The sequence below is a fragment of the Myxocyprinus asiaticus genome, chromosome 1 (assembly GCF_019703515.2).
Source record: "Myxocyprinus asiaticus isolate MX2 ecotype Aquarium Trade chromosome 1, UBuf_Myxa_2, whole genome shotgun sequence".
Classification (NCBI taxonomy): Eukaryota; Metazoa; Chordata; class Actinopteri; order Cypriniformes; family Catostomidae; genus Myxocyprinus; species Myxocyprinus asiaticus.
Window position 1 is genome coordinate 29,069,504 of NC_059344.1, and position 27,217 is coordinate 29,096,720.

Consider the following 27,217-nt stretch of genomic DNA (forward strand, 5'->3'; position numbering starts at 1 on the left):
CCTCATTATGCAATAGACTGGCATGTCTTAAGGTCAATATTAGGTCAAAAATGGCAAAAAACAAAACAAAAAACAGCTTTCTCTAGAAACTCATCAGTCAATAATTGTTTTGAGGAATGAAGGCTATACAATGCTTGAAACTGCCAAAAAACTGAAGTTTTTGTATTTAATACAAAGGTGTACACTACAATCTTCAAAACAAAGGACAGCTGGCTCTAACAAGGACAGAAAGAGATGTGGAAGGTGAGTTGTAAAACTAAACAAGAGGATAAGTACATTAGAGTCCCTTGTTTGAGAAATAAATGCCTCACATGTCCTCAGCTGACAGCTTCATTGAATTCTTCCCGCTCAACACCAGTTTCATGTACAACAGAGAAAAAAGAGAAGACTCAGGGGTGCAAGCCTTATGGGAAGAATTGCAAAGAAAAAGCCACTTTTGAAACAGAAAAAACAAAAAGAAAAGGTTAGAGTGGGCAAAGAAACAGACATTGGACAACAGATAATTGGAAAAGAGTGTTCAGGATCTTAAACCCATTGAGCTTTTGTGGGATCAGCTAGACTGCAAGGTGTGTGAGAAGTGCCCGACAAGACAGCCACATCTATGGCAAGTGCTACAGGAAGCGTGGGATGAAATATCACCTGAGTATCTGGACAAACTGACAGCTAGAATGCCAAGGATCTGAAAAGCTGTCATTGCTGCACATGGAGGATTTTTTTATGAGAACTCTTTGAAGTAGTTTAAGAAGTTCTGAAATTTTTTTCAAATTGTAATAGTAATTTTTCACGTTATTAATGTCCTGACTATGGATTGTGATCAGTTGAATGCCACTTTGTTGAATAAAAGTACCAATTTCTTTCCATAATAGCAAAACCATGCAGTATTCCAAACGTTTGGCTGCCAGTATGTGTATATATATATATATATATATATATATATATATATATATATATATATATATATATATATATATATATATATATATTGGGAAAAAAGAAAAAAAGATGCACAACAGAGCTTTACAGTATTACTGAAAACATTAAATGAAAACAATCTGATTACCTGAGGCAAAAGGCTACCATGGCTGAATCACAACATGCTGATATTCAGTACATTTGCTTATGTGATATTGCTTACAGATAATAATACTAATAATATAACCATTTAATATTATATTATTGTTACTATGAGTATTAATTGTGACTGCACTGAATATTACACTTTTATACAGTAGTAATATTTTTCTGTCGTAATATTTTCAATTTCACGTAATCAGTTGAAGAGCTCTCGTTTCAGCGGGACTTTTATTTTGAAAGATCATTGAAGTTCTTCCTGTTTGTGAAGGGTTCGTTATATCAAGCTTCCTGCGACTTGCAAGCTGAAATCTCCGAGCTGCAACAGAGAAAGTGTTCATTATAGAGTTCACAGCCGTTTATACACTCACACTGATCTGTGGCTCTGCAGATGGATACTATTGGACACACTGCATGAAAATCAAGCATTAGTAGTGTGTGTTGCATTTGTGTGTGTGTGTGTGTGTGTGTTCGTGTGCCTGTGTGTGTGTGAAGGAGATGACAGGGCAGAGAGGCACCTCTTATTCATACTGTGGCACAGTGCATATGACTAGATTATTTCATTAAATGACATCCTTCTGCTTTTTAATGATCACACTTTGCCATATAGAGGCTTTTTTATTAATATTTTCAAATGGTCTTTGATTTCATCTCAAAACTCTCACATTACATTACATTTAGCTAATGGCAGCATACTTTAATATAGTACCAAAATTAACAACAAGATGAAATCATACCATTTTTAATTTTTGGTATCGCAAATTTATTTAGTTAGTACCGGTATATCGGGCAACCCTACTACCCACAACAGGCAGGCAACCTGTAAGACGTCTCAGAGTTACACATGAGAAAAAATTATGTTAGTCACAAAAACACGTGCTAGACGAAACACACTTTATTATATTTTTAAGAACAGACAAAAGAAAAGCCATTAATGCTCGTGCCTGATTCGCTGTTTGTTCAGTGGTGTGCAGCGCAAGCTTGTCTCGTGGAACACACGCATGTAGGCGTGCAGCACGAGCCTGGATGCTTCTCATTTCTGAAATTGTGCGTCCTCGTTTCCTTTCCTTGCTACCTTTCCTCCCTTCCTAACTCCACCCTCTTAGGAAAGGATGGAAGGAAAGGAAACGAGGACAGAGGAATCGAAGCAAGACGTGTTTGTAAAATTAAATGTCCTTGATCACTCACAGGTCACTTCAGAGAGCGTTTTTGTGCAGCTGCAATAACTCGGTGTGCTTGGCTTTCTGTTACTGAAACTTTATTTATTAATATTTTCATAATATATCCAAACAATTCAAGATGCACTGTTGCAGTATGTGTCAATTATGGTTTATTTAATCTGCAAAGGTGAAACATGAATTAAAACTGTTGTGTCAGGGAGAGAAGAATTTATACGTGCGTCAGATGCTTCGACCAAAAAGTCTTCGGCATATGATGCTCCGGTGTTTCCTCGCTCGAGCGTCCTCGATAAACTTCCTCTGTCCTCGATCCCTGCCTCCTCGTGGTGCATGTAGAGAATTGGTACGTCTTTAATGATGGCGGACTTCGATCGGTTTCCAGGTCACGGGCTCAAGAGCGGAGGAACGAGGAAACGAGGATGCACAATTTAGGAAATGAGAAGCACCCTCTGTCTCGTGAAACAGGCAATATGTAAGGAGTTTTCACTCTTTTTTCTCTGTTTCATCTGTCTGAAAACTGTTTGCAAGAATACTGTCATCTATGAGAATGCTGCAAATGATCTCCGATCATCTTAGGAGGTGCTGTGAGTTTAGTTCGCTTTATTTCCACGGACTAGTTCACAGTTAACATGCAATGTGAACGAAAGATTCAGTAATATATATTTTTGGATTAAAGAAACAAAGACGAAAGTGATTAAATTATAAAATAATACAAGACACGTTCACCTTGAACCTAAAATTGAGTTCTATTTTATTTTCTTTAGGCAGCTTTAACTGTATTACCAAAATGCAATACAAACACAAATTCGATAAGAACACACATTTGGCAGCATTTTTTGGGAACATAAGGGAATTTATTAGGCTTTTTATTATGATTATTATTACCTTTACATTTGTAATTGTCTTTAATTCTTAATCTGTAGGCTAATAGTAATCTTTCATCTGTTTGCTTGCGTTGGAGATGGTAAATGTTTGGATTTGGGGAAGTGGTTAAATAAGATTTTTTGATCACTTTGTTATTTTAAATGCTTTTTTAATTAAGTTTACATTGCAATTTGAATTTAGAAATGTCTTTTGTTTATGTTTTTTGTGTTTAAATAGATTTATGTATTATTTAAAACAAAATCAATAAAGCAAAAATATTCACTGACCCTTGGCAGGGGGGTTGACGATATAATCGTATTTCACAATATTTTTTAAGGCGGTTATCGATAAAATATTTTTTACATATCGCCCAGCCCTACCTCCCACTATAGCACCCCCAACTTAAATCATCTTCCCACGGCCCTGACTGTTTGTGTGGTTATTGTTATCGTAGCTATCAGAATGGCCTGAATCCAGCACCATGTGTGCATACTGGCTGGGTCCTTAGAGAAGATCTGTGTGCAGAGAGTATGAATGTGAATACCGGCATGAGACAGGGAGAAGAGGGAAAGAGGAGGGAAAAGATTGATTGAGACAAGATGCCCAACCCCCCAGTAACACTAGGGAACCTGCTGTTGTTCCACTGTTTCCATGGCGATGAGGATGAGCTGTTTGTTCTAAGCTCAGATGAGAGGAAAGTGTGAGATGTAAGAGAGGGAATAATGATTTGTGGAATGGGGGAGCATGAGAGAAAATGAGGTTGAGGAAACAGTGAATGATGCTTGGTGACAGTGAAAGGAAAGCAAAGCAACCATGTGTCTGTGTGTATTGCATTTAGAATGAGCTACAAATTCTTTAGCCAATCACAGTGGCTTTGACCTTCTTCTAGTGAGCTCCATTGTGTAAGTAGCTGCGTAAGTGCTGGTTTAGAGCTGTTTGAGAATGGCAGTGTCTAATATAAGAAGAGCACTCATCTGTGTCTCGAGAGCCCGAAGAGGAGCCAGAGCCAACGTGATGGAGAGGTCACATTGTAAACACAAGTTCTCTCTCTCTCTCTCTTTCTCATACACACATATACACACACATTATTCCCCTTTCCTTCATTGTCATTCCTTCAGATTTGTCATTCCTGTACGTGAACACACAACCTACACACTGGATCATGATTGAGTCATGACTCACTTCATTCATGCAGTGTTCTACTGTGTTGAACAAGGTCAGAACTGTGTTAATTTAACAAATTTACGATACACGCTTTACATCTTTATTTATTTGGGAGATGTGATTATGACTTCAGAATGCCATTTCTAAATTGAACAGCAAGTTGTGAGCTGGTGAAGCATTGCCTTTAAAAGAGTCAAATGAATTTCTTGGCTCCCAGCTTTCCATTCAGTCTTCGAGAGTGGATTTACACTGACACACTTTTAATCCCTGGATTGTTCATTTTAATTAAGGAAGAACACTCAGTTTTCTCTGATGTGTTCAGCCCAAAGTTGGATATGTATACACACAACCGCTCGCGTCTGGATTGGTAGGCTAGCATTCTGGAGATCAATACTACAACATATTTAGGGATAAAAACCACTGCTGTGCAACATCACTACTGTGCTTTTGTCAAAAAACATCTACTCTTATAATATTGAAATTAGTAAAGGAGGGATAAATGTATAAAAGCAGACCCAGAAGAGGAGTTGGATAGAATTTTGATATGCATTAGAGAAATATAGAGAGGTTTCTGTATTTGACAGCCTTTGGGCAGATGGGTTGACCATCTCCATCAGCAAAGCTATGGATATTCCAAAACATGAACTTCAGGAAAATATGGACCATTACACTTCTGCTTGCACTGGCAGCCAAAAGTTTGGAATAATGTACAGATTTTTCTCTTATGGAAAGAAATTGGTACTTTAATTCACCAAAGTGGCATTCAACTGATCACAATGTATAGTCAGGACATTAATAACGTGAAAAATTTCAGAACTACTTAAACTACTTCAAAGAGTTCTCATCAAAAAATCCTCCACATGCAGCAATAACAGCTTTGCAGATCCTTGGCATTCTAGTTGTCAGTTTGTCCAGATACTCAGGTGACATTTTACCCCACGATTCCTGTAGCACTTGCCATAGATGTGGCTGTCTGTCGGGCACTTCTCACACACCTTACAGTCTAGATGATCCCACAAAAGCTCAATGGGGTTAAGATCCATAAGACTCTTTTCCAATTATCTGTTGTTCAATGTCTGTGTTTCTTTGCCCACTCTAACCTTTCCTTAGGTGGCTTTTTCTTTGCAATTCTTCCCATAAGGCCTGCACCTCTGAGTCTTCTCTTTACTGTTGTACATGAAACTGGTGTTGAGCAGGAAGAATTCAATGTAGCTGTCAGCTGAGGACATGTGAGGCATCTATGTCTCAAACTAGAGACTCTGATGTACTTATCCTCTTGTTTAGTTGTACATCTGGGCCTTCCACATCTCTTTCTGTCCTTGTTAGAGCCAGTTGTCCTTTGTCTTTGAAGACTGTAGTGTACACCTTTGTATGAAATCTTCAGTTTTTTGGCATATTTCAAGCATTGTATAGGCTTCATTCCTCAAAACAATGACTGACTGGTGAGTTTCTAAGGAAAGCGGTTTCTTTTTTGCCATTTTTGACCTAATATTGACCTTAAGACCTGCTAGTCTATTGCATACTGTGGCAACTCAAAAACAAACACAAAGACAATGTTAAGCTTCATTTAACGAACCGAATAGCTTTCAGCTGTGTTTGATATAATGGCAAGTGAATTTCTAGTACCTAATTAGCCATTTAGCATGATTACTCAAGGATAAGGTGTTGAAGTGATGGCTGCTGGAAATGGGGCCTGTCTACATTTGATCTAAAATGATTTTTCAAATAGTGATGGTGCTGTTTTTTACATCAGTAATGTCCTGACTATTCTTTGTGATCAGTTGAATGCCACTTTGGTGAATTAAAGTACCAATTTCCTTCCGAAACTGTACATTATTCCAAACTTTTGGCCGCCAGTGTATGTGTACCACAAATATTTTCTTCCTGAAGGCAACCACCCGAGGATAATCCTCAAGCAAATTTCTGCTTGAACCTTGCATGAAGGTGCATTTTTAGGACAGGTGTATTGTAGCGTTAACCATTCCTGAGAGATGTATTCTACCTAATATGAGTGCCCCACTAATGTGATTACAGCAATGACAAGGACAGTGATGGGAGATCCGTAATCTTATTAGAAGGAAGTGAATTGGCAAAAAAGGTGCAGGTCATCGCTTTAAAGGGATACAACAGGACCTGATCAGAGAGTGCAGCTTCTGAAAACCATTTGGGAGTGTCTGTTGTTCAGTTCTGCTAGAGTGGTATGAGCAGAATCAATATACTACACATCTGGCATGTTTCAAAATTAATATATAGAAATTTTGCCGTGACAATTGTGAATGAAGACAGGGGTTTTTTTTAACTGTTAGAGTGACATGGGTCTTCTGGTGTATGATTATACTGTATATGTGTTCCTGTTTGCTGAGTGTAGTATGTGTTGCATGTTGATATTGAAGGAGACACTTTGCTCTCTTTCTCTCTGAGGGGTAAATGGGAAATCATTACAAAGCCTGGAAAGTGTCCAGAAAGGGGTTTCCACGGCAACAGAACCATGGTTCCGATCCGTCCCTCTCTCTCTCTCTCTCTCTCCCCCCCCCATTTCTCTCTCTCTCTATTTCTCTCTCTCCCTCTCTCTCTCTCTATTTCTCTTTGCCTCCCTCTTAGGGAGTGATGTGTAAGTGTGCCGTGTCCTCATTCCAGGACCGTCCTTCAGTCACTCATGAGCCTTGATAATCAGTATTGGGTTCGTGGACTGTATACAAATACTTTACTTACTGAATTAAACTCAACACTATAGAATAAAGATGGAGAGCCATACACCTTTATAATTATATATATTTGACTGCAAATTATAAGCTTTACACTTTACACATAAGTATGCATGCACCTTCATAAATATGTATGTAAATCAAGACGATAAGCCACACACCTTCATTAGTATGTGTGTGCCGGATGTTATGGTTGTGAAATATAAGCCTTGAAGTCATTTGCAGGCATGCAAGGGGAAAATTCAATCTATTTATATCTAATAGAACATACAGTACTATTTGATGATAGCTTCTCTTTCTACTTAAAGCTGAAGTGTGTAATTTCTTATGCCACTGATGTCTAGGGTTGGGAATCGTAAGGAATTTTACGATTCCGTTTCCGATTCCTCTTAACGATTCCGGTTCCTTAACGGTTCCAGTAATTCTTTTAGTACTTTTTTTATTTTTTATTTTTTTTTAAATTATTTAGAAATGAGAAATGCAATTCTTATTGCATTTACTACACTCTGCTGTCTGTTACCAAATAATGAGATCATTTCAGATTTCTACAGAGCAGATATAATAAATCAGAAATACATTTAATACAGTTCTTGTAAAAGGTGTGTTGCAGACTTTTTAGAGACATAAATACAATCCAATAATAGATCCTAACTGTATTTTAAATAAAGAAATCTAAATCAACATGAAATGTGATGGCATATTTCATTAATTCATTTATTATTTTATAAAATTCCACTTATTACAGCAAGACTTGTGTATCTTTAATTAGAGACAGTTTAGACTGTGTTTTGTAGCCTAATGTTGTACTTCAGGCTTGTGAGACTTCAACAGTTCTTATTTAATTTAGAGTTGGACATTCATAACTTGCACATCAGTATAAGATTACTTGTATACTGGAAGCCCTGAATGTTTCGCACTGTAAATTCAAAAGAAGCAGCTCATTAGAATGGTTCTTTTGGGATCAGACTATTCCGGAAGCACCATATGTTTTGCGCTGTTGATTCAAAAGAACTGGCTCCTTTGAATAATTATTTCGGGAATCGAACTGTACAGGAAGCACATATGTTTCGTGCTGTAAAATGAGCCGGCTCGAGACTCGTTCGATTGGAAATTAAATGCACCGGTAGAACTGTTTGTTTTTACGCTGTAGTGTAAGTAGAGGGCAGCACTGCTGCAGAGATGCACTGCTGGAAACACTGTCAGAGTATTTGAGGACAGTGTTGCAGTCACATCAGCGAAAAATAGCATGCAGGAGAACCATTAATGGAACTGAAAGTCACGAAGATCATATGATTTCAGTATTTTTTTAAGAATGGAACCGGTTCTGTACAAGAACCGGTTCTCAGTTCCCAACCTTACTGACGTCAACAAATCGAATTGCAAAAATAATCACTGTTCTAAAAAACAGATTTCAGAAAACACCGCCCATCTTCTATTTATTGTACAAACAGGTTGTCCCATTACAAACTCTCATCATTGGTCAAGCCATTGTTGCTGTGCCAGAAAGGATGGGTCGCTCAAAAAAACAGGAATGTTTTGATAGCGCCACAAGGGCACAGTGTTACATTTTTAGTAAGGCAGTCAATTTAATGTGTTAATTCATTGTGATAATTACATAAAGAAACAACATGTTAAACAATTAACACTATTAAAATGCCCCCTGGCTTTGTTTTCATCAAGCAATTCAAGCTTAAAATAACACCATGTTTTTTGCAAGTCACAGTAAGCAGGGGGCAGTCAGTGCAGCTCCAGCTGTGTAGGCAAACCAACAGCTGCTCAAAGACAACTGGACAATGCACAACTGAATGCAGAGGTCTCGACTACATTTAACTTGACACAGCATCCAAAAATTTGCTGTTTATGGCTACTAGAGATGTTGAAAACCAGCAAAAAGTGACTCAACAAAATAATGTATCATCATTTTGATTGTAATATATTGAATTTGAATATATTGAAAAACACCGATAAATGTGATTATTTGCAATTGATTCCATTAATTATTCGGCATAACATATAATTAATTTGAATACAAATTTAACCGATAGGTAAAATCAGCCTACAAATGGCTTACTTAAAAGTCGTCTCGGGATACGAGACAAAATTTACCAAAGTATTAAACACATCAGCTTTATTGAGGCTGCTGAAGTTCACACTCTATATGGTGATTTCAGGACACCTCAGTGAAATCTGGATTAGAACATATGTGCTTATCACATGAATTAAAACGATAAATCTTGGACTCCAGACATGCAGCATTGTCATCAATTCAGTGGCACATGAGCCCGGTTTAGCCTTCTCACTTACTTGGTCAGTCTACTGCCACCGAAAGAAGCCTGCTGATGTCGTTACTACAGTCGGAACAATAGTTGCAAAGAGCAGCTGTCAAAGCAACTGTGTACAAGGCAGGCTGGAGAGTAGAAATGATTTGACAAATTGTGGCGCATGTTCGTGTGTTTTCACATTTTGATTTGATAATATTTGGCCTACTGTCTCCCCCTCTTTTTTGGTGCTGGATGTTCAGCCTCTGAATGGTTTTGTTACACAAACCCCCCAGTGTTTGTGAATGTTGTGTATTTACTGTTTGTTATTATTTATGTATTATGTTTGACACAATTCCTACTGCTGTCACACAAATGCCCAAAAGTTCAAAATGTGGGGGCATATACTGTATATATACAGAGTTTGAAATTAACTTTTTGGCTCACCGGCCACTGTGGCTAGTAGTTTTCCAAGGTCACTAGCTACTCAGCATTTTCACTAGCCAAAATCCCCCACCTCGCAAAAAGTGATAAAGGTAACTGGAGACTGTAACTACATGCATTTGTTTGCACATTTTATTTAAACAAGAATGAAGTGAGTTTAGCAGGACACAGGCCTAATGGTTTAAGCAACCTATAAAATATCCAAAGGCAAATGTCAGTTAGAACAGGAGTAGGATAGAACAGGAGGAACATTTGTCAAAAACTTGTCCATAATTCATGGATGTTTCAACCCCTTCAAACTGTACTTGCATATGAAAGTTTACCATTGTTCTACCATTGTTTAACAGTGGCATTTTTAATGACAAGGCCATTTTGGAAGACCATGGGTGGCCTCATATTACTGTGGTTAGGTTAATGTTGAAAGTCTTTTCTAAAAATCAAAAACAAAAAAAAACTAGTATTTGTTATGAAACAGCTAATAGCCTAAACACATTTAGAAACCTTTTACTACAACTTTCACAGTTGTAATAAATTAAAGTCTTATAGATTCGCCCTAATAGATTTAATATAAGTTACCAGTTAGTGTTACTGCATTAAAAATATATATACTGTATATTTTAGTATGATGTGTATTTTAAAAACTGACGATTTATTTGGCTTCTCTTTATCTCGTCAGTGCTGTTTATGATGTATGTGCTGTCTAGCAGTGTGAGAGGTTTGACTTCCTCCATATAGCGCTTTATACTAGAATGTTCTCTGTAGAATTCAAATGGGTCACATAAGTTTTGTGTTCCCTATCTCTCACTCACTCGACGTTGTGTCGAAGTAGTGACACTAGGGGTCACTCTTGGGAGCCCGAAACACCTCTGGTCTTTGATAAAAGGCCAATGAAAATTGGCGAGTTGTATTTGCATGCCACTCCCCCGGACATACGGGTATAAAAGGAGCCGGTATGCAACCACTCATTCAGATTTTCTCTTCGGAGCCGAACGGTCATGCTCATTGAGCTGAATTCTCACGACTGTTCATTCACCTCTGCTGGATCTGACAGTGCATTTCAGCAGCTTCTCCCTCCTCTGCACTGGTGCACTGCAGAGAACGCCCCTGGGCGCTTCGGCAGAAAAAAGAGAGTATATTTTTCTGAAAGAGTATATTTCTCTAAAAGAGCGGCACACGCGGAACGTCTTTTTAAAGACGCGTCTTTACAGGATACCACTGCACCGGCCGCTAAGAACCCACGGAGGTCGTCAAAGCGCCCTGAGACGGGCGACCCAGGGTCGACGAAACCCACTGCATTGGAGCTGGTAGTAAGACCACTCCATCCCCCGGTGGAGGGCCGGGTGGAGAATCTTTTATTGCCTTTTTTATTTGATTTCGCCGCATGTCCAAGTGGCTGCAGTACCCAACAGTTCAGCAAAAGAGCGGTCTCCTCCTTCCGTGGGTCACATACCCAGTGTGTGTCATCACGACCACCGTCCACGGGTTTTTCCTTGCAGGATTGGCGCTCCAGCGGCGGTCTCCTCGCCCCTGCGTGCCCAGCTGTGGCAAGTAGTAACACGGAGCCAGGTAAGTGCTTCGATGTCCCTAGACTCAGCACGGCCACGACATGGTGTGGCACCTCGAGCTCCGCCCCGCCGTGAGGCCCCACCTGCCGGTACGTCCGATGACGTGGCTTGCGCTTTACAATCTTGTAAAGAAGATGGCTGGTCCGGACCGTCCGACTCGGCAACGCAATTCAGTTCGCCAGGCATCCGCCCAGGTTCAGCAGTATCCACTTCACCTTGGTGAAGGACGAAAATGCTGCTACCTTGTGCGCGGAGATCGCTACCCTCCTTCTGAATGGTGTGATAGAACCTGTCCCTCTGGCCGAGATGAAGAAGGGGTATTACAGCCCCTACTTCATTGTACCAAAAAAAGGTGGTGGGTTGCGGCCAATCTTGGACCTGCGAGTACTGAACCGGGCTTTACACAGACTCCCGTTCAAGATGCTGACGCAAAAACGCATTCTGGTGAGCGTCCGGTTGGTTCGCGGCGGTAGACCTGAAGGACGCGTACTTTCACATCTCGATTTTACCTCAACACAGACCCTTCCTGCGGTTTGCATTCGAGGGTCAGGTGTATCAGTACAAGGTCCTCCCTTTCGGCCTGGCCTTGTCCCCTCGAGTCTTCACGAAGGTCGCAGAGGCAGCCCTTGCCCCGTTAAGGGAAGTGGGCATTCGCATTCTCAACTATCTCGACGATTGGCTAATCCTAGCTCACTCTCGGGACATGTTGTGTGCACACAGGGACTTGGTGCACAATTACATTTACTTTCATTGTATGGAAAACGAGAGCAGCATCAACATTCTTTAAAAATTCTCCTCTTGTGTTTCACAGAAGAAAGAAATTTGTATACATTTGGAATGACATCAGAGTGAGTAAATGATGAGATTAAAATTTTTGGGTGAACTGTCCCTTTAAAGATGCACTCAGTGATTTTGTTTTTCCCTCATTAAAACATGTTTTACTCCTTAAGAAATAAATATTAATTTTGAAACATAAGTATAAAATCATGTCCACTCACATGAGATGGAGATTCCAGTCATATCAGTAACATTATAAAAGCTGTGGGAGAGGGTCTCCTGATGGAAAGGGTCTCGTCATGGGGGCTGCCTTGTTAGGATCACATGACCAGCCAAATACTCGATTAATCTCAGTAACCATTCTGTTATTGGACACTTTCACTCGTGGATTAAATAGATATTAAATATAATTTCTGACTGTGAATTTTACATTTCTACAATGGCATCTGTAACTGCAAAATATTGCATTTGCTCTATGGTAAACAAGCAATTCTTCCTCATCTTTTTTGAAACCCAGTAAACTTAAATATTATATAATTGTATTATAATATTAGATTGATTATTATTATTATTATCCTCACTATTATACAATAGTAATATATTTCTGTAATAAAATCTTAACTTTCACTGGGCATTGCTGTGCAGTCAAGTTAAAGGAATAGTTCACCCAAAAAATTCTTTCTTCATTTACTCATCCTCACGCCATCCCAGATGACTTTCTGTCTTCATGCAGAGCACAAACAAAGATTTTTAGAAGAACATTTCAGCTCTGTTGGTCCATTAATTGCAAGTGAATGGGTACCACAATTTTAAAGCTACAAAAGCACATAAAGGGAGCATAAAAGTTATATGATTATTGTGGAAGAAGATCAATATTTAAGTCCTTTTTTACTATAAATCTTCACTTTCACTTTCACATTCATCTTCTTGTATTTTTGGCGATTTGCATTCTTTGTGCATATCACCGCTTACTGGGCAGGGATAAGAATTTTATATTAAAAAATGACTTAAATATTGACCTGTTTCTCACCCACACATCATATTGCTTATGAAGACAAAGATTTAATCGTTGGAGTCATGGATTATGATTATGCTGACTTTTTGTGCTTTTTGGAGCTTTAAAACTTTGGTACCCATTCACTGGCATTGTGAGGACCAACAGAGCTGAGATATTCTTCTAAAAATCTTTGTGTTCAGCAAAAGTAAGTCATATACATCTGGGATGGCATGATGGTGAGTAAATGATGAGAGAATTTTCATTTTTGGGTGAACTATCCTTTTAAACCAATGAGTTCTAAACAGTCAAGCCATTTTTTTTTTTTTTTTTTTTGGCGACATCTGAATGAAGAGTTTGTGTGTGTAGCTGACTTCACATTCACAACAACTGTATAATGTGCTCCTGATTTTAACATCTTTTTTTCTCTGTCGCAGTGCCATTGGGTTTATTATTTGTATTTCTGTATTAACTTGTATCGTTCAAGACATATTTGGAATTACCCAAAACTGAAATTAAAGTGAATCTGGAGCATTTTAAGCATGACGCTGTGGCGGGGCAGGCGGGGTGGAGCGGTGATGGCGTGGAGCGAGGCCGAGATGTACACCTGGGGCGAATGATCTCACCCAGCTGTTAGTGATTACGGCAATGGCGGGCAAGGAATAAAGCCATGACCAGAGCTGCAGTCGAGAGAGAAATACTGGGAGAGAGAGAGAAACAACGACCCTGTGTGTGTGCATCAGTGTTTTATGTCTGTGCTTTGTTTAATAAATGTTGAACGTTGGATGTGCACCCAGCTCCCGCTTCCTTCTTGCCCAGAGGAGTCTAGATCTTTCACACTGGTTCCGAAACCCGGGAAGGAGGAAGAGCACACTGTCCTGGGAGTACTCGTTGCTGCCGTCATCCCAAGGCCGGAGGAACCCACTGCCATCTGCCAGGAGACAATGGCGGGCAAGGGATAAAGCCACTATCAGAGCTGCAGCTGAGAGAGAGACCCCGGGAGGGATAGAGACACTGTTTATGTATGGCTCCTCCATCCCTTGGTGGACGGCAGCAGCTCCTCCGTCTTCTGACGGACGACAACGAGCTCCTCCGCCCCCTGGCGGATGGCAGCGCCGACTTCTCCCAGACAGTGTGCTCTTCCTCCTTTCCCGGGTTTCAGCACCAGTGTGAAAGATCTCTGCTTGTCTGGGTAAGAAGGAAGCGGGTGCACATCCAACGTTCGACATTTCTTAAAGAAAGCTCAGACATAAAACATTGATGCACATACACAGCGTCGTTGTTTCTCTCTCTCCCGGTATCTTTCTCTCGACTACAGCTCTGGTCGCAGCTTTATCCCTCGCCCGCCATTGCCGTAATCACTAACAGTTAATAATTCGCCCCAGGTGTACATCTCGGCATCGCTCCGCGGCATTATTGCTCCACCCCGCTTGCCCTGCCCTGCCACAGACGCGCTCAGCGCACATAAGCAAACGGAACCGAATGCGGAGCACATCTGTCACTCTGAGAACAAAATTGATTTGTGTAGCACAGAATCACTCTGAAAACACTGTAAAAATGCATTAACACAATACAAACAGTACAGAGCCCATAAACTTTAAACTTTTAGCAGCACAAGCAGAGTAGTTATTTATTTAATTAAATTGTAACCCTTTGCAGTTTAATAATCGCACAAGGTGATATCGCAATTTTTTTTTTCTTTTTTTTTTTTCTCTCCGATATGGAATGCCCAATTCCCATTGCGCTCTAAGTCCTTGTGGTGGCGTAGTGACACGCCTCAATCCGGGTGGCGGAGGACAAATCTCAGTTGCCTCCACGTCTGAGACCGTCAATCCGCGCATCTTATCATGTGGCTTGTTGAGGGCGTTACTGTGGAGACGTAGCACGTGTGGAGGCCCACGCTATTCTCCGTGGCATCCACGCACAACTCACAACGCGCCCCACCGAAAGCTAGAAGCACACATTATAGCGACCACGAGGAGGTTACCTCACGTGACTCTACTCTCCCTAGCAACCAATTTGGTTGCTTAGGAGACCTGGCTGAAATCATTCAGCACGACCTGGATTCGAACTCACGACTCCAGGGGTGGTAGTCTGTGTCAATACTCGCTGAACTACCCAGGCCCCGATATCACGATTTCTCCGATATCACGATTTCTAATTTATTTTGATTAATTGTTTATCTCTACTTATACATATACTGTATAACACTGAGCAGCTGTACCCTGGTAACTGACTGAAGGGCTCTCTCTCCTGTCTTCGCACTGTTGACTGAGCTAAAAGGCTTTAGTGACTAATGTCAGTGAGTGGTGCATCTTAATCCTGTTGAGAGTGCAGCCGAGGGTGAAATCCTTCTTTGATTATTGCTTGCTATAGTTGGCTCTTTTCATAAAAACTATTTCTCCACAGACTGGACCACACAGACAGGAAATCACCAGCAAGACTTCCCACCAAGAGCACAGTATGTGCTCTCCAGAGATGTAGGCGATTTGGGATAGATGGTGGCATGTTCAACGACTTACATATTACATTTAGCCACGTAGCACATGTGCCTTAATTAATATCCTTGGTCCTGGTCTGGAGCAGCATTCCTATTAACAATAAGACTTTAGGATTAGGTTTTGGGTTGATATTATGGTTAGGGACTTGAACACCATTCTTATCAACCTATCATTTCCCTCTTATTTTAGGGGTAGGGATGTTCATTTAACAGGCATGTTGTACCAACGTCTTACACTGCAAAAGGTGGTAACCTGTAACTGTTACCTTAAGGAGGTATTTCTACCTGTTAAATTAGTTTTGTTTGTGTAACCTAATGTATTCAGGTTGATTGTGATGTTAAATAATATTTTTTGACTTATATCATATATATAAAAACAGTTAATTTAGATGCTACCACATGGAGCAAATCTTTTACTGTAGGAGCTCTAATTCAAACCCAGAGCTTAAAATGAAAAGGGATAGTTGTCAGTGGGATCCCACACTGTATGGAGAGTTCAAACGGGAGCAAGTGCTGATTGTATGTGTGTTATGACGGTGAGTATGTATGTAGGGCTGGGTATAAATATTGATTTTCATTTTCTAATATATCAAGATCTTCATTTGAACAATCTCATTATAGTTTCTTAAATCCCAAGATTGATCTTTGAGCAACCCTCTACAATGCGTGTAAATCACTTGCAAATGTGACCAAATATTGCACTATGCTACTAACAATATCTGTGATTAGCCACTGGCTGATAAATGTTCAGATTTCACTCATCAGTGATTGAGTAGTATAGTGGCAAAGAAGTTCATCACTGAGATCTACCTGTTGAGAGTAAAAGTTTGGTTTGACTCATTCCATGTCCAAAGATGAGATCCATTTGTAATTGAATAATGTCTCTTTTAAAATATTTACAGTCAAAATCAACCAAAAATAAACATTTGATTCAAATTACACATAGCAAAGGCGAGGGAAAGAAGCTCTTTTTAAATGTGCACTTAACTGAAACACTTCTGTGACACTCACGGGACTGCCAGTATTCTTAAATTGATACCATTTTAGCACATGTTCTACAAATTAGTTTAAATACTTTTAAATAGTACAAATGATGCATGTTAATGAAAATATAACTATATACAGTAGTGTAGTGGGAATACTGTGCATTCATCAAGAATAAGACAGGGTTAGGCAGTTTCTTGGTTGCTTGATGTACAGTACACTACTTAAAACTATGGTATGTTAACTTGATATTAAATCTAATTAAACAAATAGGTTTGATTAGCTGTTCTTTTGTATTACTAGTAAAATAGGTAATGCTTTATACTTAATCTAATAAACCAATACATACATAACCTAATATATAATAAACTGTTAAGCACTGTATATCTTATATGAGTGAAGCAATGTTCACGCTAACATGTCATATTATACCATATCCATGAGAATTAATGGTTATTTGTTTTATTTGTGTACTCTAATGTGCTTATCTGTGTACTTATAATGTGCTTCTTGTAATTTACAATGAAAATTATGATGACTAGAGCACTGCGGGCACATCAGCATTTCACTGTAGATGCTAGAAATGCCCCGTCCCTTAAAGAAACCGAAAATATGATTGGATGACAAATATCCAATCACTTCTGAAATGAGGGCTCCAATTGAGTACTGATCTGAGTCATACTGTCTATCTTGCTCGTACCTTCAGTTCAGCGCTCCCAACTCCCACTGCTCCATTCGCTTTTAATCTCTGTACATTTATTTATGCTGTGGCATCACCTCAGTAGATTGAAAAGTTATGGGTCAAGGCCTGCTCGTTGTTCTGGCGGCCATGGGTATCATTACTCATTTTAGATGAGCATGTGCAAAATCCTTAGATAGACATATTCTTACACTGATTGTGCTTAAAGGAATATTCCGGGTTCAAGTTAAGCTCAGTTGACAGCATTTGTGGCATAATACTGATTACCACAAAAATGTATTTTGACTCGTCCCTCCTTTTCTTTAATAAAAGCACAAATCTGGGTTACAGTGAGGCACAATGGAAGTGAATGGGGCCAATCCGTAGAAGCTCTGCTCACCCCTCACACACACATATGTGAAACAAGCGATACTCTTTGGATACTTTGTTGGTTTTATGTTATTTCTGTTTAGGGAACTGGAAAATTAGTGCAATACTCTGAGTAGCAGGCTAGCAGCTACAATTTGTACTCATGGCAACTGCCGACTCCTCGCGTTTCTCATTGCTTTGTGCATCATACAGGTTGCAGCACTTCCCACAGTCCCTCTTCATAGGGCAGAAGTACCTACCCTTTAGTAGAAGCTAAAAAGTCTGTCTAGAGTCCCTCTTAACGACTATGAGGAACTGTAGTTCTTCATGTGCGAAAACGACAAAAAGTACTAGTTCTGGGTAAAAGTAGGCTACCTAAAATGGGCTTTAATTCCTGCAGCCTATATACGGTAGAGCCCATGGGGGATAGGATTTTGACAAGGGATTTTGCACAACAACGGAATATTCCTTTAAAGACCCCTTGAATCCGCTTGACAAGCACAGTTTTCTTCCCTGTGTTGATGTATTTTCTATTGTTACAGGAACAGGGGTAGGAAATGTCAAAGGGCTTGTCCCTTTGTAAAATAGTCAATAACTAAAGATTGTATCATTTTACTTTATGCAATGAAATGAGTTAATCTCATATGCTTTTCCCCTCCTCCCAAACATACAAATGACCAGCAATCAGACCTTTCCTCTCTTTCAGTTTTATCTTTAACAGTTTCACACACACACACTTTCTCTCTCATAAAACATAATCTCATATCATACTTGACAGAAATGTATATGAGTTACAGAAAGGTCTTAATAATGACATCAAATTATCATTTAAATTAAATTTGGCCCCCAGAGGCTAGAGTAGAATGAAAAACAGACAGCTCTACCTAACAAAACATCTACAGCCAACCCACAATATCTGGGATACATCGGGGTGAATTTACTAAACAGCTGCACAGTATTTCAGCGCAAAACCCTGCGTCTTATTTACTAACCACCAACTACTAACAGTCCAACTTGACTGGCTGCTACATGCGATGGTTCAGTGCTGCAGCACGCATATTTAAATTCATTGTCATTCTTTTTAGTGCAAACACAGCTCCTTTATATATAAATTAGGCACATTATAGATTGCGCTTTATTCCCAAAACTCTGTGCTGTTAGCCCAGTGCAATTAATGTTGTGCTATTATAGGCTGCTGAAAGATTTTATTAAAAGAGATGTTTGTGTACACTTTCCATTGATTATGGCCACAGTAATTGAGTAAAAGATGATCAAATTATGAAAAAGTGTGTTATAGCCTGGTATTATGGCTGTAGTAATTGAGTATATAATGATCAAATGATGGAAAAGAGCATTGCTAGATTGCTAGCACACAGAACCAAGGGAAACTGCATCAATAAATTACATTCAGCGCAAATTTTTGTCTGTGTTTGCACTGTCATCTGAATCTCATAATTCCTTTTATGAATCCTGTTACAAACTGTTAACATTGCTTCCAGTGGGCATAATTCTTTCTTAGTGAACCTCCAGTTTCCACATCTGTACCTCCCAGTACAGACCAAAGTCAACCAGCATACCAAATCATGTTGTAGCTCATAAGAATCACGTTTTAGTCTTAGAAGAAAATTAAAACAATATATAAAAAATATGATTTTTTTTGTTTTTGATCTTTATGTTTTAAATATTGATCAGAGTTTTATGTTCTTCTTCACTTTTCCCATGTGGTTGTGATTGCTAATCCCACAGCTGTGTGTGATTGCACACAATAAACACAGTAATCCTATAATCTTCAGATTGATTGATTCCCCAGTCTCACTGATCTCTCTTCCTTTTGCCACCAAACACATTTCAGTGTCTTAGAACAAGTCAGCATGCACACTAGTCAGCGTTCATCTCCTTTAACATACTGTATGAAACACTAAGCATTTAAATTACTTCTGTAGCATTATTCATAACTTGATTTGCATTCTAAACTGCTGACAACATCAGCTTCATTGCTAATGTTTCATTCCAGTTGTAATGCTCTGCATCTTCTCTCAAACTGTTTCGTGTGAGGCAGCGTTGTGATTGTAGCACAGCACCCTAACATGGGAAAGAGTGTAAGAAGGGAGAGAGCCTGCAGGACATGATGGGTTAAAGCAGATGTGTCAGACTCATTGTTGGTCGAGGCCCAGATTGGTCTAACTGTATGAGGGCCGAACTGTTAATACATGTGTATATATGATATATACAGTATACTGTATATATGCATTAAAATTATAAAAAACATTTATTACCATTTATTACAAGAATTGTCTATCTTATCTTAATGTTATAATTTGAACAACAAGTGTAATGAATTAAGTTTTTAACAAATTTTGTACACAAAACAGTTGGGGTTTAATTAGTGAATCAGACATAATTTAGCTGCTGTGTTTCATTGAGTTCATTCAGTGAAGGATTCGTCAGACTGATTCAAACCTATAACTCGTTGAGTTGGCGAGTCATTTGGAGAAATTTTCACGGCCTCATTCTAATTGCAAAATCAAAACTTGGGTAAAATATAATTTCTTTAGTTGTGACTCTGGAGATTCAGCGTTGGGGAAAATTGGAGCAGCAAACATTGTAAGTCCAGGACAAATTATATGCTGCTTTAATTACTATTGGGGTAATATAAAAGCAATCTGGGCTGGATAGCTTTAGCAAATCGTCTAAAATTGAACATTAATGCAAAGAAACTGTTTGTACCTTATTATAAACCCACTTAGTAAAAACAATAATTCTGGAAATAATAGAAAGATATTACCTCTGATATTTATCCTTTGTTGTCCATGTTGTCATTAGTGCCACGGGAGATGCTGAATGTTGTGCGTAATTAAAATACATTCCACCAATGATGCAAGTTATAATATCCATGCAACACCACAAATTAAAATGTTTATCTGCCCTGCTGTAGCTAAAAAAGATCATTATATCGATGTAATAGGCTAAATCAACAGGAATGTTTTTAAGTATTTTTTCCACTTAAATCATCCCTTTTTATGGGTTGCGTGTTTGACACCCCAGTAGGGATGGACGGATCGATCCTAAAGTATCGATACTTCTGATACTGATATAGTATCAAAAATATCGATCCTCACACAAAAATATTGATTCTAACATTTTTTATTTGGTTACCATGAACATGAACAATAATCATAAGCTTCAAAGTAAAATAAATAGGATTAGGCTATATTAGCAAATACTTGTGCGGTATGGGAACTATTTCTTCTTCCGCTCATCTTAACATGCATGCTGAGAGACACAAGCAGACAAGCGCTTGCGCCGTCACAAGGCTCGTTCAAACAAGAGGGATCAGTGCCTTGTAGAGGTAATGATAGAAAATCAGAGAAACGGCTTCTGGACAGTAGTGTAGTCTAGGGCACATGCAGGTATACACCGTATGCCCACCTGTCTTTCTTAGGATTTTGCGTATGTCCACTTGAAACAAGTGATGATACGGATGGCCGCCAGAACAACGAGTGGTCTTTTGACCCAGAACTTTTTCAATCTACTAACGCGATGCTGCAGCACCATTGAGTGAACTGTATATATATAGTATATATATATTTTTTAAAGTGTACAGAGATTCTCTCTAAATGCGCACGGAGCTGCGGGAGCGCAACTGATGGCATGGGAAAAACAGACAGTCCGACTAAGCTGATCCACCAATCAGAACGTTCATTTCAGACGTGATTGAATCTTTCATAATTTCACAGTATGCCCACCTCTTCAGACACTACTACACCACAGCTTCTGGAGTAAATTCATGTTAAAATAACAACATATCTTTTTTTTACTACAGTAATATTGTAGTAACCATGGTTAATTGTGTGGTAACTAAGTTTTAACTAAATACCATGGTTAAACTATAGTTACTGTAGTGAAACCATGGTTAATTTATATAAGGGTAAACAAAACAGAAGTCTAATAATTTTGTGTTTAGGCTCACAAATGAAAAAAAAAGAAATAATAATAATAATAATAATGACAAATTATGACTAAAAATAATATTTTAAATTATCCATTTATCCCAAGAAATTGCAAAAAAAAATCAATTTAATAGAAGTATCGGTATTGGTATCTTTATCGACGATATTGGACTTGAAATTCTAGGTATCAGATCTAAAAGAAAATAAGTGGTATCGCCCATCCCTAACCCCTGGGTTAAAGGGTAAGTGAGTATGTGAGAGAAAGAGAAAGAATTGGAGAGAGAGACTGCCTCAGAGTAGAGTGCTGCTGGGTAATGAAGGGTGAAGGAGAAAAAGATAGAAGAACAGGTGCTGGGGGCTGCTAGAAAAGTGTAAATACTCATTCTTTTTTACATTGTGACCCTTCCTGCAGAATTCCCTCTGACACCCATTTGACCGTATCACTCCCTGCACATGAAATATTGATAATGTCACCTGTGAGAGAGTGCACTTCCTCCTGTCTCTTGTAGTGCTGAGATGTTCATTTCATTCGACAGCGTTGGTGTTGATCTGAGCCAGTGAGACGTGCAGCTTTGTTCTTTTGGCTTACAATTAAAACTGTTTTCTTTTTGTTTCAGGTGCTTTTGTCCGGACTGATCGGAGTGGTGTCATGGAAAAGGCCCCTTTCTTTGGTGGTAAGGCATAAACTACACAATGTTCCCTCTAATCTTGTTATTGCTGAGCAAAAGCTATTTATGTTGAGCAGGCAAATCAAAATTTCATTAAAAAAATATAAATAAATTGATTACATTTATAAAATTAATTTATTATGTAAATAATTTTATATATATATATATATATATATATATATATATATATATATATATATATATAATATTAAATAATATACAATTAATAATAATTTTATCTAGATGCATTACATTACTTATATTGTCTGTCTTGTTTTCTCTGAAAAATGAAAACCTTAAGATAACTTTTGTAGAAATTACAAAAACAAGCAAACTAATCACACTGGCTGTGTCTGAAGTCATGTACTGTCAGACTACTATATGTTCTGCATTTGATGAAGGTAGGTGAGTAGTATGAATGCATTCCTGGAATGTGGGCACTGTCCCGTAACCCAAACATTTGACTTTATAACAACCGCACAAATAATTTTCTCCGGTTTTGTTAAACAAGCACAATTGAACCACAAGGAGCAAATTTCTTGGCATATAGCACTTACAGTTTAATTAATTTTTAATTCAGTGTTTTAAATGTGACATCTCCTCTGCTCTGATGCCATTATGTGATTGTAGAGTGTCCAGTAGATGCGCATTTCAGATTCTCAGTGGATGTTGTAGGTCATCCAGGTATTTTCTCGACTTCTCTTTTATGAATACAGATGATTTGGACACCCTAGTAATCCAACTGTTTTTGACATACTAAATGGTAGGCAATTATGCATATTTGGACGCAGCATGTGCTGCGGAAATTGGTCTGTGCTTACCGAAATTTGAATCACTGCCACCAGTGGCTGAAGCTGGATGTGTTGTTGATGTGAAATGTCCAAAGGGTGGTGCCAAATCTAAGTTGTATTTTTAGTTGTAAATTGTGTAATATAGTCTTACAGGAATGCATATTTTATTAACCATACTCCCTAACATAAACCCCAACCCTAAACCTATCCATCAGTGGAGTAAAAATGTAATTTTAGAGAAAAAATGCAACCTTCAAATCATGCTCACCGTTGTTTATGTTAATGCCATTACTTCCTGGTTTCCACAGGACCAGAACCTGTGGCTTCCTAGTTTATATGGGCCCACAATTCACTTTATCTGTTGCCAAACAGGTAAAGGAGAACACGTTTTCATTGATTCAGAAATGTCAGATGGGGTGTTTGTCAGTAATTAGGCAGTAATGGTATTGATTTCAGGATACATGAACATTCGAAAGCAGCATGAGATCATTTTGTAAACAAGGCAGAAACATAATAATTCATGCATGGCCTCTGTGGGCTTTAGTATGTTTTGCTACGAACATTAAATCTCTGTACTATTCATGGATACAGTCCTTTCACAAATTAATCGTGTATTTTCATACAAGATTTCTCACAGCTTCAGTTCCATACTGAAAAAATAAATGCAACATGCAAATCCAGCTGAGGCCCTGTCCATTAATTTAGCTCTGATTCAAGAAATCTCTTTTTCCCACATATTTTTAGTGAGCCTTCTGCACAGATTTTCTTTCTCATCTGCACAGAAGAAACATTAGAAGTGCATGGCTGCATGTGCGCACATTGCTTGCAAGCATGGTGTTTGCATTTATGTGTTTTCAGATGTGTGTGAGCCATCAACTAATTCTGGTTTTAGATTCATAAACAACCGGTTCCATGTTCAGTGTGTGCTCTGAGGGCACAACAAAGTCTCCAAACAACACTTCCTCCTCAGATACACATTTATTTTTATTTCTTACCTATGACTTGAAGATTTCTCTCTTCCATTCATAATGTGCTATTACCAATATGTGACATGCACATATATGTTACACTTATAAAGGATCATTTTCTAATTTGCCCTCTGCCCTGTCTGAATTTAACCACAGATTTGTTCACCTATGTGGCTAAGGCATTATCACAGTGTGCACTGTCGGGAGGAGCTGGAGGGCTTCTGATTTCCTGTCATGTAGTGCTCTGTAGAGAGTGTGAGTGTCTGAGCACACACAGAACCAGCCTGGAAGTCAGTGCTACAATGGGCAGCGTGATCTCACATAAAATTCGTCAAGTGTGTGCTGATTTTTCTTTAGCCGAAATCGGTATACGTTGACCGAATTTGAAAACACTGCCTCCAGAGGCTAAAGCGGTAAGTTTTTCAGAGCATATATACAAATGTGACATCCATTTATATCCAGGAGAGATCACCCGAAGCCAGTTGTAAAAATAATTGTTTTCAGCTGAACAGGGTGTAAAACAGTTGTTTCTTTTATTTAATCTACCCCCCAACCAAAACCCAAATCTAACCATAACCATTAGTAAAGACAAAATGCAATGTTAGGGATAAAAATGCAACCTCCTTATCACGCTCGTGATTGTTTATACAAACGTGATTACTTCCTCATTTGAATGGGGATTGAACTGTGGTCTCCCATGCAACCGACGCAACTCGCTAACAGTCGTGCCACGAGGGAAATTAATTGTTGTTGAGCCATTCCAAATATGTCTGATGGGAGATAGGGCATGTCAGTGAGTCGGCATACTGTTGCCAATCCTAGGATACCAGAACGTTCGGAAACAGCATGCCGACTTCCCGTGTGATCATGTTGCAGTGGGATGTAAAGTGTATGCATTGGGTTTTGCTCTGTTCAGCCAGCCATTCTGCTCATGCATAATTGCAGCAAGGATTGGGCACATTGGCTGAAGTTTTCCTGCCTCTTGTTTGGTAGGATCGGCTGTCTCTTTAGGGAGCATTAAGGGAGGATGTACAAGTTTACAGACTGCAAAATGGGTGGGATGCTGTTAAGTCTATACCCTGACACAAAAGCAGATGTAAGACAAATGCATACACGCGTGGACAGTTGCTCTTAGTGGTTCTCGCCATGCAGCCACACTGCTGTACAATAATGAGCCTTTGCACAGCAGTTTTTCAGTAAATCACCAATACAGCCAGCAATGCTCTAAAAAAGACTAAACATGCATGTCTGCTCTCTGTGTCACTGAACTGTTTACAAGGATTAGGAGGAACTTATTGACTCTGCTCCAGTGTGTTGCTTTATTATTTTAAAGCTTTTGGGGTTTGGCAAAAAGGCAGAAGCGAAAAATATATAAACATTAGTGATTTTCTATTAGTATGGAGCATTTTTGTATATTACTGTGACAGTTCACTAGTTCTCTTGTGAAGGAGGAAGTGGGGGCCGGGTAAATTGTCCAAAGTTAGACATTATTTTTTCACTTAGCAGTGTAACTGTAGAGCCGAGGAGGACGGGGCTGGGCTGGAATGAAGCATGCCCGGTCCCCAATCAGCCTGATGGGGCACGCGAGGGATAAAGGTGGCCGGGGACGACAGTTCGAGAGAGAGAGAATTACAGGCAGCTGCCCTGTGTGTGTTTATGGTTGTGTGTTTTTGGTTAAGTTGTTCATTAAATTATTATTTAAGTTGTCAAGCCAGTTCTCGCCTCCTCCTTTCCCTCTAACCCCCCTTACACTGGTGCCGAAACCCGGGAGGGAGGAGGGATTCCCGTCGCAGAGTCCTTGACACTGCCGTCCACCCAGGGGAGCGCCGCTGCCATTCGACGGGGAACGGCCGCCGTCCGCGAGACGAGTGGGGACTGGACTCCCCGACCGGCTGGAGCGAGGGAGCCGGGGGCAGAGGAGTGCCCTGCCGTCCCCCGGGAACGCGGAGGGGTCGAGAGAAGACCACCGTCCACGGGGGGGGGGGAGGAGGGAAGCGACTCCCCGACCGCCTGGAGTGGTAGGGCCGCTGCCAGGGGCGGAGGAGTGTCCCCACGGGATGCCGGGAACGCAAAGGGGCATTCTGTCCACTGGGGGTCGGAGGTCTGACTCCGGTCCGCCCGGGGAGGAGCGGCTGCCGTCCGCCTGAGAGGGTGGAGGAGTGATCGAGGACCATGCGACGGCACATCAGAGAACCGGTGAGTTTCTTTCTCTCTCTCCTCTCTCTCTCTCTCTGTCGCTCCGTGTTGGCCTTTCCCTCGCCTATTTTGTTTTTGTTGTTGTTTTTCCCCTCCTGTCTCCTCCCAGGTCGAGGAAGGTGGGGATGACCCGCTGGCAGTCGGGGCGCAAGGCACACCCCCCGGAGAAGAAGGGGGGATGTACGTCATGCCGGGGTAAATTTTCCAAAGTTAGACATTATTTTTTTATTTAGCAGTGTAACTGTAGAGCTGAGGAGGGCGGGGCCGGGCTGGAATGACGCACGCCCGGTCCCCAATCAGCCTGATGGGGTGCGCGAGGGATAAAGGCGGCCGGGGAAGATAGTTCGAGAGAGAGAGAATTACAGGCAGCTGCCCTGTGTGTGTTTATGGTTGTGTGTTTTTGGTTAAGTTGTTCATTAAATTATTATTTAAGTTGTCAAGCCGGTTCTCGCCTCCTCCTTTCCCTCTAGCCCCCCCTTACAGTAACATAAACATTTGCTTTCCAGCATAAAATAAATGATGAATCACTGTTGCATGCGTCTCTCTCTCCCCTCCGGCGGTTTAGACTACCCTTTTATTCCTCTCCAGCTCTCACTGCAACACAAAACAGCTGTTAGAGGTGAATTCCCACAGGTATCAGTCCTTACCACTCTTCCTCTCCCAGCCTCACTCTCCACTGACGTCGCTCGGCCACACCCACATCACCACAGTTACCTTTTTCAATTGTGACACCGTACACCATATTGTATGACAACATGTCCCACTATTGGGACAATTGTCACAAAAGGTCAGTGTCTGCTCAATTAACTGTATCCTTTTTCCTGGGCAAGAATGGTAATAATGTTCTTTAGATTGTTTTGTAGCCAAGACTTTAAGGTATGTAGCTATGAAGAAATTTACTTTAAAAAATAAACCTACTCTAAGAAATATTCACTTGAGTATAAAAAGTCTGACAACTAACCTCGGTCTCCCCTACGTGCTGTTAATGTGCCTAAAAACTTTCCACACATACAGTATGGAAGTTTAAAGCTTCCGATGCTGTCTTGCAGGACAGGAAATGTAGAAGTGATATGAGCAGGTCATGTAAAAGGG

At 39.8% G+C, this 27,217-nt stretch overlaps 1 protein-coding gene across 1 annotated transcript in view; it reads left to right on the plus strand.

Moving 5' to 3' along the window:
• LOC127440757 (protein ENTREP2-like) overlaps nucleotides 1-27,217 on the plus strand; it is a 200,185-nt gene that overhangs the window by 57,389 nt on the left and 115,579 nt on the right. The window contains exon 2 of the mRNA XM_051697603.1: nucleotides 22,120-22,176. Coding sequence (XP_051553563.1) covers nucleotides 22,120-22,176 — 57 coding nt within the window. The remainder of the gene's footprint in view (nucleotides 1-22,119; nucleotides 22,177-27,217) is intronic.